At 48.2% G+C, this 14,922-nt stretch overlaps 1 protein-coding gene across 1 annotated transcript; it reads right to left on the bottom strand.

The window, feature by feature from the left end:
* Nucleotides 1–9,199: 9,199 nt before the first annotated feature.
* On the bottom strand, nucleotides 9,200–10,387 carry LOC138794000 (olfactory receptor 56A5-like). The gene is made up of 2 exons (XM_069972765.1): nucleotides 10,378–10,387; nucleotides 9,200–10,176 (listed from the first exon to the last, which is right to left on the bottom strand). Exons 1-2 carry the CDS (start codon nucleotides 10,385–10,387, stop codon nucleotides 9,200–9,202), a joined length of 987 nt encoding a protein of 328 aa, XP_069828866.1.
* Between the last annotated feature and the right edge of the window lie 4,535 nt (nucleotides 10,388–14,922).

A 14,922-nucleotide genomic window follows, 5' to 3' on the forward strand; every position in this document is an offset into this window, starting at 1 on the left:
CTGTTTCATTGTCCACCATCCACGGAATTGCAAGCCCCCACCCCCAAAACTTAACCTAACAATAAAAACACAGAGACCTTTTACTTTGCAAATATTTATGGCCGCGGTACTTTGTAAGGGTTACAATAAATAAAAAGCAGTTAAATAAACCAAGCTTAAAACTTTCATTAAAAATTGTCCAAGATAAAATCCTATCCTCCCAGGGTGAACTGGGAGATTAAACCCCCACTACAAAGTCCGCGACGTTTCCTAGATCTTAAAAAATAGGGAGGGCGGGAGCTTCTTCCTCCGAGATGATCCGCGGCGACTGAGCTGGAAGCCGAAACCAACTCCTTAAATTCAAATCCGGATTCCCGCTCAGCCGACAGCGACCAATCAGTGACGACTTCTCCTGTATTCCTAGTTCCCGCACTTTTCAACGGTCCAATCAGCTGATGGCCTGGACCGAACTTTCTGGTAGGTAGCTACCACCTGTGAGGAAGAATAGGGGGGGGGGGAGAAAGCACATAACGGGACAGACCAAGTGTGTCCCATAGTAAAAGTGTATAGAAAAAAGGGGGGGGGGGGGGCGCAAGTCCGTGTGTCCTGCCAGACACAGGCGGCCCCTCCATTACACCTCCTGTCACTGCCCGCACCATCTCCAGACACAGACGGCCCCTCCATTACACCTCCTGTCTCTGCCCGCACCATACAGACACAGGCAGCCCATCCATTACACCTCCTGTCACTGCCCGCACCATCTCCAGACACAGACGGCCCCTCCATTACACCTCCTGTCTCTGCCCGCACCATACAGACACAGGCAGCCCATCCATTACACCTCCTATCTCTGCCCGCACCATCACCAGACACAGCTGGCCCTTCAATTACACCCCCTGTCACTGCCCGCACCATCTCCAGACACAGGCGGCCCCTCCATTACACCTCCTATCTCTGCCCACACCATCCAGACACAGGCGGCCCCTCCATTACACCTCCTGTCTCTGCGCGCACCATCTCCAGACACAGACGGCCCCTCCATTACACCTCCTGTCTCTGCCCGCACCATCTCCAGACACAGGCGACCCCTCCATTACACCTCCTATCTCTGCCCGAACCATCCAGACACAGGCGGCCCCTCCATTACACCTCCTGTCTCTGCCCGCACCATCTCCAGACACAGACGGCCCCTCCATTACACCTCCTGTCTCTGCCCGCACCATCTCCAGACACAGGCGGCCCCTCCATTACACCTCCTGTCTCTGCCCGCACCATCTCCAGACACAGGTGGCCCCTCCATTACACCTCCTGTCTCTGCCCGCACCATCTCCAGACACAGGTGGCCCCTCCATTACACCTCCTATCTCTGCCCGCACCATCTCCAGTCACAGACGGCCCCTCCATTACACCTCCTGTATCTGCTCCCACCATCTCCAGACACCGGCGGACCCTCCATTACACCTCCTGACTCTGCTCCCACCATCTCCAGACACAGACAGCACCTCCATTACACCTCCTGTCTTTGCTCGCACCATCTCCAGACACAGGCGGCCCCTCCATTATACCTCCTGTCTCTGCTTCCCCATCTCCAGACACAGGCGGCCCTTCCATGACACCTCCTGTCTCTGCCAGCACCCTCTCCAGACACAGACGGCCCCTCCATTACACCTCCTGTCTCTGCCCGCACCATCTTATGACACATGCGGCTCCTTTATTACACCACCAGTCTCTGCCCACACCATCTCCAGACACAGCCGGCCCCTCCATTACACCTCCTGTCTCTGCCCGCACCATCTCCAGACACAGGCGACCCCTCCATTACACCTCCTGTCTCTGCCCGCACCATACAGACACAGGCAGCCCATCCATTACACCTCCTGTCACTGCCCGCACCATCTCCAGACACAGACGGCCCCTCCATTACACCTCCTGTCTCTGCCCGCACCATACAGACACAGGCAGCCCATCCATTACACCTCCTGTCACTGCCCGCACCATCTCCAGACACAGACGGCCCCTCCATTACACCTCCTGTCTCTGCCCGCACCATACAGACACAGGCAGCCCATCCATTACACCTCCTATCTCTGCCCGCACCATCACCAGACACAGCTGGCCCTTCAATTACACCCCCTGTCACTGCCCGCACCATCTCCAGACACAGGCGGCCCCTCCATTACACCTCCTATCTCTGCCCACACCATCCAGACACAGGCGGCCCCTCCATTACACCTCCTGTCTCTGCCCGCACCATCTCCAGACACAGACGGCCCCTCCATTACACCTCCTGTCTCTGCCCGCACCATCTCCAGACACAGGCGACCCCTCCATTACACCTCCTATCTCTGCCCGAACCATCCAGACACAGGCGGCCCCTCCATTACACCTCCTGTCTCTGCCCGCACCATCTCCAGACACAGACGGCCCCTCCATTACACCTCCTGTCTCTGCCCGCACCATCTCCAGACACAGGCGGCCCCTCCATTACACCTCCTGTCTCTGCCCGCACCATCTCCAGACACAGGTGGCCCCTCCATTACACCTCCTGTCTCTGCCCGCACCATCTCCAGACACAGGTGGCCCCTCCATTACACCTCCTATCTCTGCCCGCACCATCTCCAGTCACAGACGGCCCCTCCATTACACCTCCTGTATCTGCTCCCACCATCTCCAGACACCGGCGGACCCTCCATTACACCTCCTGTCTCTGCTCCCACCATCTCCAGACACAGACAGCACCTCCATTACACCTCCTGTCTTTGCTCGCACCATCTCCAGACACAGGCGGCCCCTCCATTATACCTCCTGTCTCTGCTTCCCCATCTCCAGACACAGGCGGCCCTTCCATGACACCTCCTGTCTTTGCCAGCACCCTCTCCAGACACAGACGGCCCCTCCATTACACCTCCTGTCTCTGCCCGCACCATCTTATGACACATGCGGCTCCTTTATTACACCACCAGTCTCTGCCCACACCATCTCCAGACACAGCCGGCCCCTCCATTACACCTCCTGTCTCTGCCCGCACCATCTCCAGACACAGGCGACCCCTCCATTACACCTCCTGTCTCTGCCCGCACCATCTCCAGACACAGACGACCCCTCCATTACACCTCCTGTCTCTGCCCGCACCATCTCCAGACACAGAGGGCCCCTCCATTACACCTCCTGTCTCAGCCCGCACCATCTCCAGACACAGGCGACCCCTCCATTACACCTCCTGTCTCTGCCCGCACCATCTCCAGACACAGAGGGCCCCTCCATTACACCTCCTGTCTCTGCCCGCACCATCTCCAGACAGAGGCGGCCCCTCCATTACACCTCCTGTCTCTGCTCCCACCATCTCCAGACACATGCGACCCCTCCATTACACCTCCTGTCTCTGTCCGCACCATCTCCAGACACAGGCGACCCCTCCATTACACCTCCTGTCTCTGTCCGCACCATCCAGACACAGGCGGCCCCTCTATTACACACCCTGTCTCTGCCCGCACCATTCAGACACAGGCGGCCCCTCTATTACACACCCTGTCTCTGCCCGCACCATCTCCAGGCACTTAGCAGAAGGATATTCAGCGTCATGGCACTGATTTCATTTGCTGCCATTCACAGCAGTCACCGTCACCTTTATATGCAGTATTTTTGTGTATGAGAAGCCTGGACTACTATGGACTGGAGTTGTATTGTCTTCAGTGATGAATCCATGTTCTGTTTTGACAGTGACAGTGAGTGCTGTGAACAATACACTGTCCCCTGCTGGTTTGATGATGCGGAGGACACACTGCCCCTGCTGGTGTGATGAGGTGGGGAGGACACACTGCCCCCTGGTGGTGTGATGCGGTGGGGAGGACACACTGTCCCCTGCGTGTTTTATGATGCGGAGGACACACTGCCCCCTGCTGTTGTGATGAGGTGGGGAGGACACACTGCCCCCTGGTGGTGTGATGCGGTGGGGAGGACACACTGTCCTCTGCGTGTTTGATGATGCGGAGGACACACTGCCCCCTGCTGTTGTGATGAGGTGGGGAGGACACACTGCCCCCTGGTGGTGTGATGCGGTGGGGAGGACACACTGCCTCCTGCTGGTGTGATGATGCCGAGGACACACTGTAACCTGCTGGTTTGATGATGTGTAGGACACAGTGCCCCCTGCATTTTTAATGATGTGGGGACACACTGCCCCATGCTGATGTGATGATGTAGGGAGGACACATTGCCCTCTGCTAGTGTGATGATGTGGGATGTCCTTATATAGTACAGTATTCATCCCTAGTAGTGATACAAGAACTCTAAGGACATGTGTTGTCTATCATGGCGTCCTGCTGGTGTCGTGAGGTGGGTGTGACACACTGCCCCCTGTTGGTGTGATGATGAGGAGGACACACTGCCCCCTGCTGGTTTAATGATGTGGAGGACACACTGCCCCTGCTGATGTGATGATGTGGGGAGGACTGTTATTATTATTAGGCTGGGAAGGGCTGCTGTTTGTTTTCTTACCTGGCTCACAATGAAAGGTAAAAAAACAAACATCAGCAGCCTAGTAATACCAGGGTGGGAAGGGCCACTTATTTTGACCCTCCCCAGACCTGCTAACACCCAGACCAGGAGCACCAGTTTTTGACGCTCCTGGGCTGGTACCTGGCTCTTCGCAGTACCCTTATGGCGATGGATACTGGGGTATTAATGGGGGGGTAGTTTTAGCCATTTTACCAGCCAACACTATGCCCCAGCTATGTAATGGATGCCATCTATCAGATAGCTTCCACTACTACTCAAATGATGGGGGGTGGGGGGGGGGGGGGAGAACACCAGAATTTTTTTGGTTGTTTCCACATCTCTTTAATACCCCTAAAAAATTAGAAAACATAATATACAGTGGTGCCTCGGTTCTCAAACTTAATTGGTTCCGGAAGGCAGTTTGAAAACCGAGCAGTATCTTCCCATAGGAAATAATGTAAATGTGATTAATTGGTTCCAGCAGCCACCAATAATTACCTACAATCCTCATTTATTACACTGATAAGTGCTCAGTATAATCACTACAGTACAGAACAGCACTATATACTGTACAGGACATTAAACATAAGAAATGTTCATCAATTATATTACACTAGTCACCAACTCCTCACCCATCCTTTACTGTATAGCGTCCCCCCCCCCATCCAAGCACTGTAATGTATGGGAGATGGTGGTACACTGCCTGTACTACTACTGCACTGTATATGCACTCCAGCAGTCTTATACAGCACTGTACTGTATGTGAAGTCTCACCACTGCTTAACTCGCCAGGTACAACCCACCATCCACGCTCGCAAAAACGTTAGAAAACCGAGCAAAGTTCGAATTCCAAACACTACTTCTGGGTAAATTTTCGTTACAATACCAAGCAGTTCGAGTTCCAAAGCGTTCGAAAACCGAGGTATTACTGTATATATATACCGAGCTAGAGGCTTGTCAGAGCTGGGGTGAGGGAGGGAAGGAAGCACTACTAAGGTGGTACAGGTCAGCTACAAGATGCTGAAATATTTACCATGATAGGCTGCCCCCAAAGAACCCTATCCCCCTGGGCAATTGCCCTTTTTGCTCCGCCGTAAAGCCAGCCAATTGGGAACTTAATTTTATCAGAAAATGTTAAAGACGTGAGGCGAGCCTTGGGGCTTTAAGGGCTCAGTCGCAAAGTTAACCCATGTACATTGTAGTAGTCCTGCAGAGCAGTCCAGGAGTGATGAATCCTTGAAATTCTTGAATTTGGTTCAGGTTTAGAGGCTTTGAAGAGGTAGAAACATCTCGTTCCTTGGCTTAAAACTTTCTCGGAAAATCCTTTAGGTCAGGCTAAAGACAGGATATTGTAGTGCTCTGTGTTGCAGCCTGTGGTGGTACACATGTAGGGTCTCGGTACGGGTGGTCCACTAAGTCTTATGTCACCTGGGTAACTCTGGTTTCACACAGAGGGATGAAGCTGCCTTTTTGCACTTTCACCACTTGGTGTCTCCCTCTCCCCTAATTGTTTGTAAGAGCACAGCTAAAAATCTAGGGGTTAACTGTTGCACTGTATGTTTACTGTTTTGACCAATCACGGGCTCAGGTGTTTCACACAGTTCTTGACCAATTACACTTCTCTCTTCTCTTTCTTACACAGCCCCACCAATAGGAGGTTAGACCTGGTCACCCCTATATAAGCTTAGTTAGCTTCTGGAGGTAGGTCTTTTGTCTGTTTTATGGGAAGAAGAACAAGCAAGCTAGAAAGTCCTTGTTGCAGTAGAACCCGGGCCCGGCCCAGGGCAAAAGTACTTGTCAGGAACCAGAAACAGTCAGATTTCTGCTAAAAGAAAGCCTTTCTTTATGATGCACTGCTAAACCCACAGGAGGGGTAACCGTCATGTAGGGACCACCTTGTCCACACCAGTAATCCTTCATTACAAGTCAGGACAGTTACCAGAGTCAAGGGACTGATCCTCAGTAAGACAAAGCGTAGCAGGCCTACGTATCTTACTGATCTCGCATGGCTATCCTGAGAAGTCTTGGGAAGTCTGCTACACTCAGTTGTATGGGCCTGGGGCTTGAACTACCCAGCCTGGTACTCTCTGACCTGGTTGGGCAGAAGGCGGTCAGATATAGATATTTATATATATCTACACAAGAGTATCAGTTATTATTCTTTTTCTTGACTACTATTCTGTACACTAATCCTGGGAAGAAAGGATATGCAAAATAGCTCTCACACCTCTTGAGCAAAGATATGTCCCTTCAAGTATAGTCTCGCTCAGTCAATAAGCTTTACAACATTGACTGTGGATTTTATGCCAAGCCAAACAATCTCTCCAAAAGGACAACTGTTTCGGGATTTTTGCCCCTCATCAGTGCAGAGCAGGGTGTTGGCTGGCTAGTGAGAGGTCTATCGACGTGGTGTGAGAGGTGTGAGAGCTATTTTGCATATCCTTTCTTCCAAGAATTCTCAATGGAGCAGCAATGGTCTGTAAGTCTCCACACGTCTTTATGACAGGCTCTCCTTAAGGAGAGTCACTACCCCTTTGACCCACGTCGATAGACCTCTCACTAGCCAGCCAACAACCTGCTCTGCACTGATGAGGGGCAAAAAACCCCAAACAGCTGTCTGCAGATAGGAAATCTTTCCTTTTGGAGAGATTGTTTGGCTTGGCATAAAATCCCCAGTCAATGTTCTAAAGCTCCTTGACTGAGTCAGACTTGACGGGACATAATTTTGCTTAAGAGGTGTGAGAGCTACTTTGCATATCCTTTCTTCCCAGAATTCTCAGTGGAGCAGCAATGGTCTGCAAGTCTCCACATGTCTTTATGATGGGCTCTCCTTAAGGAGAGTCACTACCACTTTGACCTACACTAATCCCGGCAAAGTACACCTCTACCTTGGAAAAGGCTCCCCAAGACATCCCCCATACCTAGACCTAAGCCTTACTACTACTATTTCTGCCTCTACTCCTCTAGTCACTAGCTTACGCACCACCTTCAAGCTTCTTCCGTTTCACCCGTACCCACACCGGTGCTACCCCTTTACAAGTGTCAGTCAGTGCCTGCATGTCTAAGGTTGGGTAACACCACTCCTGGCCACCGTGACAAGTGCCCCATTAGAAATACCAGAGCCCACCTGCTGCATAACACCTCAGCACACCGGGCCACCGCACACACTCCTGGTCAGCATTTTGGATCATTCTCTAACTCTAGTAAAAGAAACAGCAAACTCCCTGAGACTCTTTCCCCCTCTCACCTAACTTTTTTACCTACTTTACTTATGAAAGACTTCAGTGTTCTTTAGCTGTATGTATGTATTTTTCATTGTTAGCAAGTTTTTTTTTCACTAGAGTTCTTTCTTGCACATTCGGTTTATCTATAATTTTGTATATTTGATGGAGATATTAATACACATACATACATATTACACATAATTACTCTAATTATATTAATTACACATATGCACATATTACACAATTACACATATTTTTACACCATGCTTACAAATGTCCCCGCAGCATCGGAGCTCTGTGGATTTATGTAGAGGCGCATTGCCTCTAAATAAATCCCGTGCACATGGAGCCCATCTGTGCGAACAAAGTGAAACCTCCGCCAGCTTCAAGTGGCACAGAGAGGCCACTTATAAATAAATTATTTACAAATCGAACGTTTGCGAACAAATTTATTCGCAAGTGGGCCCTGGCCAGTGCGCCGCTTAATAAATTTCCCCAAAATATTTATTGATTGATTGCCATAGACCCATTACATGTTTAATGTGAAATATTCCTAAAGTGTAACTATAAAATATTTTGACCTTTCAGTTTTAGTTAGCTTAGGTCATGATAACAATTTTTGCAATATACATTAATAACCTAAAATGAACAGTTTTTTAAATACATAAGGCTGATTATGCCCTTACAACTCTGTCTGGCTCTGACTTATTTCTGCATTCCTGCTGGACACACCCCCTCCCTGGAGATCCGTCCTGAGTGTACGGACTGAGACAGGAGGATCAGATAACAGCCCTGACACAGAGAGAAACAGAAACAAAGCCTCCTCCCCCCCTTCTAGCAGCACGTTCTCCCCCCTCCACTCATAGAGGTGACTTAGCAGAGCTGAGGGTGTTGTGTGTGAGGAGCAGCGCAGGGGAGGAGATGGATGGAGGGACAAGTGTTTCCAGTGCTTCACCCAGGAGGCACATGCCACCATGACTCCAATGTACTGCATGAGGGAGAGTGGGTGAGTCACTGAGGGGAGGACTACAAGTCCCAGCACAACACAGCTGTAGTCCTTCCATAGTACATATAACATTCACTATCAGATGTCTGCAGCAGGTCCTCCCCCTGTCTGGCTGACATTATCCTACAGTGTAATGAGAGCAGATGACTGTATCTAATCCCACTGTGTGTGATACCATTGGCTTGTGCTCTGTATCTAATCTTACATTGTGATACTGTATACTGGGGCTGTATCTAATCCTGCTATGTGTGATACATCTGCTAAGTTGCTGCTCAGTGGATAGAGAGATGCAGCCAGGGAGATAAGGGATAGGCCACGCCCACTTTCTCTCAGCCAGAAGAAAAATTAATTTATTCTTCTGAGCCAAACAACTGGGGATATCTCAGCGAGCATACACACTATTAACGCAGTTTAGGGCTCTTTTTAAAGGGTAACACATGGGCTTTTTATTTGAGGAATTTCATTTTTTGGCTACTGAAATTATAGTTACGCTTTAAGTTAAAATGTTGCAGTCTCTCATTTTTCCATTGACTGAGATAGTTTTTTTTAAGATTTTTTTCACATTTTCTTTTATTTCCTTGGTTCTCAGACAGTAGATGATGGGACTTGTAAAATGTGGCACAAAAGTGTAAATGCAGATGAGCAAAACAGTGACATCGGCATCAAAAGTGACCTGAAACTGATTGTAGGTATACACCGACAGCCTGGGTACAAAGTACAGGAAAATAACAATCCAGTGAGTGGTGCATGTATAAAATACTTTATGCCAATTTTCCACATGGGCCATTTTTCGAATTTTCTTGATGATGAATATATAGGAGAATATAATGAACGACAATGGAAGAAGGTGGGTAATAAGGCCAATAGTAAATGCTATATGTCTGGTGGGGAGGGGGTCTACACAGGATAAACCTACTACAGATGAGAAGGCACAGAAACAGTTCTTTATTTTATTTGGTCCACAGTATGGCAGAAGGGCCCCCATGATTGCAATGGCAAGACCGATCAGTGAGGCGATCAACCAAAATATAAAGCAGATCACCATGACCACTTTGTTGGTGATGATGGAGCTGTAATGTAGAGGTCTACAAATGGCAACAAAGCGGTCAATGGCCATCATCATGATAGTAAGGGAATCTAGGGAGCCCAAATTATGGACAAAAAACATCTGAAAAAAACAAGTCAGAAAGGACAAGGAGCCATCACCGAACCAATACTTGGCAATGATTTTCGGTAAGGTCAAAGTGTCAAATATGAGGTCGGAAAGAGCAAGATTTGCAACGATGATGTACATGGGTTGGTGCAGGTGAGCTTGATGAATGATCAGAATCAGGGCTATACCATTTGAGAACAAAGCGATATTGTAGATTACAAAGAAGCTCAAAGAAACGGCAATTTGAAATTTTCCAGTGACACCGGGAAAACCAAGAAGGACAAACTCTACGACATTGCTTTGGTTAACCATCGTCTCTTAAGAGAACTAATGAAAGATAAAATAAAAATACAGAGAAATATAATCAAAGTATCAATATTTAACATATAAAAGGTACTAAATAAGACATTAAGACATTCTTGGAGCCTACCCTGTTATTTATGTTTTGGTTGTTTTGCTCAAGGAGGGGGCTCACTAGTTTTCCGGGAGAGATCAAGGTCAGGGGCATAAGAGGCAGCCATGGATCATTGCTTTTAATTAGACAAGTGAATTGAATTCCATGCAATTCACTAAACCTGGTGGCCGCACAGGTGGACAAACATGTTTAGGTACAGTACTGTCACTTGGCGGGAACAAGGTATTATCCATAATCCCTTGTGATTGTCCAATCACCTGCAAGTCCCAATGTGATGTCAGAACCTTCCCCTCGCCCTGTATATGCAGTTGGCTGTGTGTGCAGAAGAGAAAAGGATCACAGTAGGCATTTAGTGCAAGGCAGGGAGAGAAATAGAGAGAGATAGGGAGAGAAAGGAGAGGATAAGAGGGTACATTGTGGGTGGTTGTTTGTGGGTGCTGTGAAGCCAGTGTCCACTCAAATCAGTCTTTGGGTGCTGTGAAGCCAGTGTCCACTCAAGCCAGTCTTAGTGCTGTGAAGCCAGTTACCACTCAAACCAATGTCCACTGCTGTCCTGGGAGAAATAACATGTAGAGATGAGCAAGCATGATTGTTAGAGTATAGTATTGGCTCAAGTATTGGGCTTCGCTGCTAAGCCAATAAGCAGCTGAGGTCCTGCTTCAATCGCTGATTGGCTGAGCGGTGATAGTAAAGACAAACATAAGTCCGGACTGGTAAGTATAATTTCCCCATTCCCCTCCCCACCAACAGAGCGGAGTCTGGCCCCCAAAAGGTTAATTTAACCCCCTAAATGCAAAACTGTCCCTTTCAGATTAAAAAGATAGCCTCGCTCTGCCAAGCAGGGGGCACTTGGATAAATACTTGAGTCTCTCATTGTTTTTAATGGGGCTCATTACTCGATTTGAGCACTCGAATATTGGAAGACACTTAACCCGAGTAAAGAGCACTTGAGTATTTTGATACTAGCTCATCTCCAATAACATACAGTGAGTCCAAGAAGTATTTGATCCCTTGCTGATTTTCTTTGTTTGCCCACTAATAAAGACATGATGATTCTATACTTTTAATGGTAGATGTATTCTTACATAGAGAGACAGAATATTAAAAAGAAAATCCAGAAAATAAATCTAAGGAATATATATTAATTGATTTGTATTTCATGGAGTGAAATAAGTATTTGATCCCTTAGTATTCATTAGCAGTTCTGGCTTTTACAGACCAGTTAGACACTCCCAATCAACTTATTACCTGACCTGAAGCCGCCTGTTCTCACTAATCACTTGTGTGAAAAACAACTGTCCACAGAATCAGACAGATCACACAGATTTCAAGTCTCCAACATGGGTAAAACCAAAGAGCTGTCACAGGACCTCAGAGTCAGAATTGTTGACCTTCACAAAGCTGGAATGGGCTACAAAAAGATTAGTAAGGTGTTGGATGTGAAAGTAACAACTATTGGTGCAATTATCAGAAAGTTTAAAGAGTATAACATGACAATCAACAGACCTCGGCCCGGTGCTCCAAAGAAGATTTCGCCTGGTGGGGTGGCAATGATGCTGAGAACAGTCAGAAATCGTCCTGCAACCACTCGGCAGGAGTTAGCAATTGACCTGAAGGCAGCTGGGACCACAGTTTGCAAGGAAACAATTGCGCAACAATGGATTCACATCCTGCAGTGCCCGAAAGGTGCCCCTGCTGAAGAGAGCACATGTGGAGGCGCGCCTCAAGTATGCCAATGATCATTTGAAAGATGAACCAAGTTATTGGGAGACGGTTTTGTGGTCAGATGAGACCAAAATTTAACTTTTTGGCCTCAACTCCACCCGCCATGTGTGGAGGAAGAAAAATGCTGCCTATGACCCCAAGAACACTGTGCCCACCGTCAAGCATGGAGGTGGAAGCATAATGTTTTGGGGGTGTTTCTCTGCCAAGGGTACAGGGCTACTTCACCGCATCACTGGGAAGATGGATGGAGCCATGTACCGCACAATCCTGAGGGACAACCTCCTCCCCTCTGCCAGGGTTCTGAAAATGGGCCGTGGTTGGGTCTTCCAACATGATAACGACCCTAAACATACAGCAAAGGCAACAAAGGATTGGCTCAAGAAAAATCACATTAAGGTCATGGAGTGGCCCAGCCAGTCGCCAGACCTCAATCCGATGGAAAATCTATGGAGGGAGCTGAAGGTCAGAGTTGCCAAGCGACAGCCCACCAACCTTCATGATTTAGAGAGAATCTGCAAAGAAGAGTGGGCCAAGATTCCCCCTGGTGTGTGTGCTAAACTTGTGGTTAACTACAACAAACGTCTCACCGCTGTGCTTGCAAACAAAGGCTTTGCCACTAAGTATTGAGTGTGTTTGGCAAGAGGGATCAAATACTTATTTTCCTCATTGAAATACAAATTAATTAAAATATATTCTTTAAAATTGTATTCTGGATTTTTTTCTTGATATCCTGTCTCTCCATGTTAGAATATATCTACCATTAAAAGTGCTGACGGATAGTGTCTTTATTAGTCGGCAAACAAAGAAAATCAGCAAGGGATCAAATACTTCTTGGACTCACTGTATGTAAAAAAGTGACTAGAGCACAAATAGAAAAAAACATAGTAATAACCAAAAATAGATTATCTTGTAGACTCACATATAAAAAAAAAAAAAAAAGAAAAAAAAGAGAAGGGGGGGTTGATGTCACATAATCAATCATATACAATGGAATCTAAATGCACAGAATTTCTGTATGCTTATGATCTGTGTGCTGGGTGTTACTTACGAGGAAGGATGAGAAATGTAAGGGCTCTGTGACCGGCCTCTGTGGAGAACGCCTAATGGTCGCCCATCCTCTATATATACAGTATGTGTGTACAGTGTAGACTTGGTCCCTTATGACCGCCATCTGGATGTTGCTGCTGAATACTGATAATTTATAAAGTCTCCGGGGAGTTCAGGTGTCATAGAGCTAACTATTCTCTCTTTCTAGAATCCAGCATGTGGAAATAGTCTCCGTAATTGCATCATTTTTATTATCTCATCACTGTGAATAGTATACAGAATTACATGACGACACACGGTCATTTACAGATCAGATCTTGTAAAGGGGATTTCTTCCAAATTGTGCAAACCCAGGTCTCTGAGAGGAGGGCAAGTTTACAGGAACAGTCCATTCAGTCGATACACCTCTGGCCAGGACTCTTTCTACACTTCCTAAAATGTAGCTTATAATTTTCCCTTTGTATTTAGAAAGATATGGAGTCTGGTTCCGACATGTGTATGAATGATGAATGCTATGATGGTACATATGATGGTTAGCAATGGGCATCTGTCTCGGCCTCTAGTCAGCTCTAGCCCCCTAAGACCTATGCTTGGGCAGATTTGTTGCCCTAAGAAGAAAGGCTCTTTCCCTTAGAGTCAACCTCCGCACTTGGTGAGTCCTCACTCAGGCTAGCCAACTAAGACCTTCCCTAACAACTTTGTGCTTACAACCAGTAGACCCAAAGTAAAATGAATTAGTTCAGTCTTGCTGTGCAAGAAATGTAAATTCCTAGAGATACCTATATATAAAGCCATACATAATGTGGGCCACCCATCAGCATTACAGCATTGCAAAGCCACCAATGTGGAGTGCCACTTATGGTCAATGAGGACCAACATCCTAGGGTCTCCAGCCTAATTCCAGGAGATCCGTACTATGTCCTGCCTACATTCTCAACACTAGATATGTACTGGCACTTTCTCACAGGTTCCATCAATCTCACAGGTGCTCTTACCCCATTGCAACATCAGCGTTTTGTCTAGGCTGCAGCAATCCATGCTAGCCCCTGCTGGGTAGTAAGCCAAAAAAATTGTAGTCGTAACACTGATGATCATTGGATCCTAGAAATCAGCTGATCTGTTGGTTAAGTTTGATTATACTATAAAGAGATGAAAACACAAACACGGGGGCGTGGTTTAAGCATGGCCGAGTGAAGACGTGCCGTCTCTCAGCTCCGGGCACTGCTCATCATTACCGGGACATTGACCGATCATAGCCTGGCACAGGAATGCCCACCAGAGCCAGGAAGACCCCTGCTACTCCGCTGGCGACCCCCCTGGCATCTATTTCCCGTTTTGTTCACCCGCTGTCCCCCTCTTCCACGACAGCTGCGGGCGGCTCCAAAATGGCCGCTGCAGCTACCGCTAGGACAGCGACGGCGAGGCCGAACTCGCCTTTTCCTGAGCTCAGCCAGCCGCATCCAACAATCCTGAGGGATGGAGGGACTCCCGGCTCACCCTCACGGATGGAATCCGACACCCCGGTGGGAGACCCGCTAACGGCCGCAGCCCCGGTGACTCTGCTGTCGGAGGTAAGGGCCCTGCTGCAAGCCCTCCCCACACGTACCGAGCTGACAGGGCAGCTGTCTCACATGGAGGAGCGCCATGGGAAGGACATGGCTGACCTGAAGTCCGCACTTGCCGCCATCACGACTTCCATCTCCTCCCTTGAGTCCCGGCATACCGAACTAGATAAGGCCATCACTGCCGTGGCCCCCCGGGTAGACGCTCATGAGGCGGTCCTGCGCGACCTCATAACGCATGTGGATGACCTAGAGAACAGGGGCCGCCGTAACAATGTTAAGGTACGCGGCCTCCCCAAAGATATAGGACCAGA

Source organism: Dendropsophus ebraccatus, chromosome 5 (assembly GCF_027789765.1).
Source record: "Dendropsophus ebraccatus isolate aDenEbr1 chromosome 5, aDenEbr1.pat, whole genome shotgun sequence".
NCBI classification, from domain to species: domain Eukaryota; kingdom Metazoa; phylum Chordata; class Amphibia; order Anura; family Hylidae; genus Dendropsophus; species Dendropsophus ebraccatus.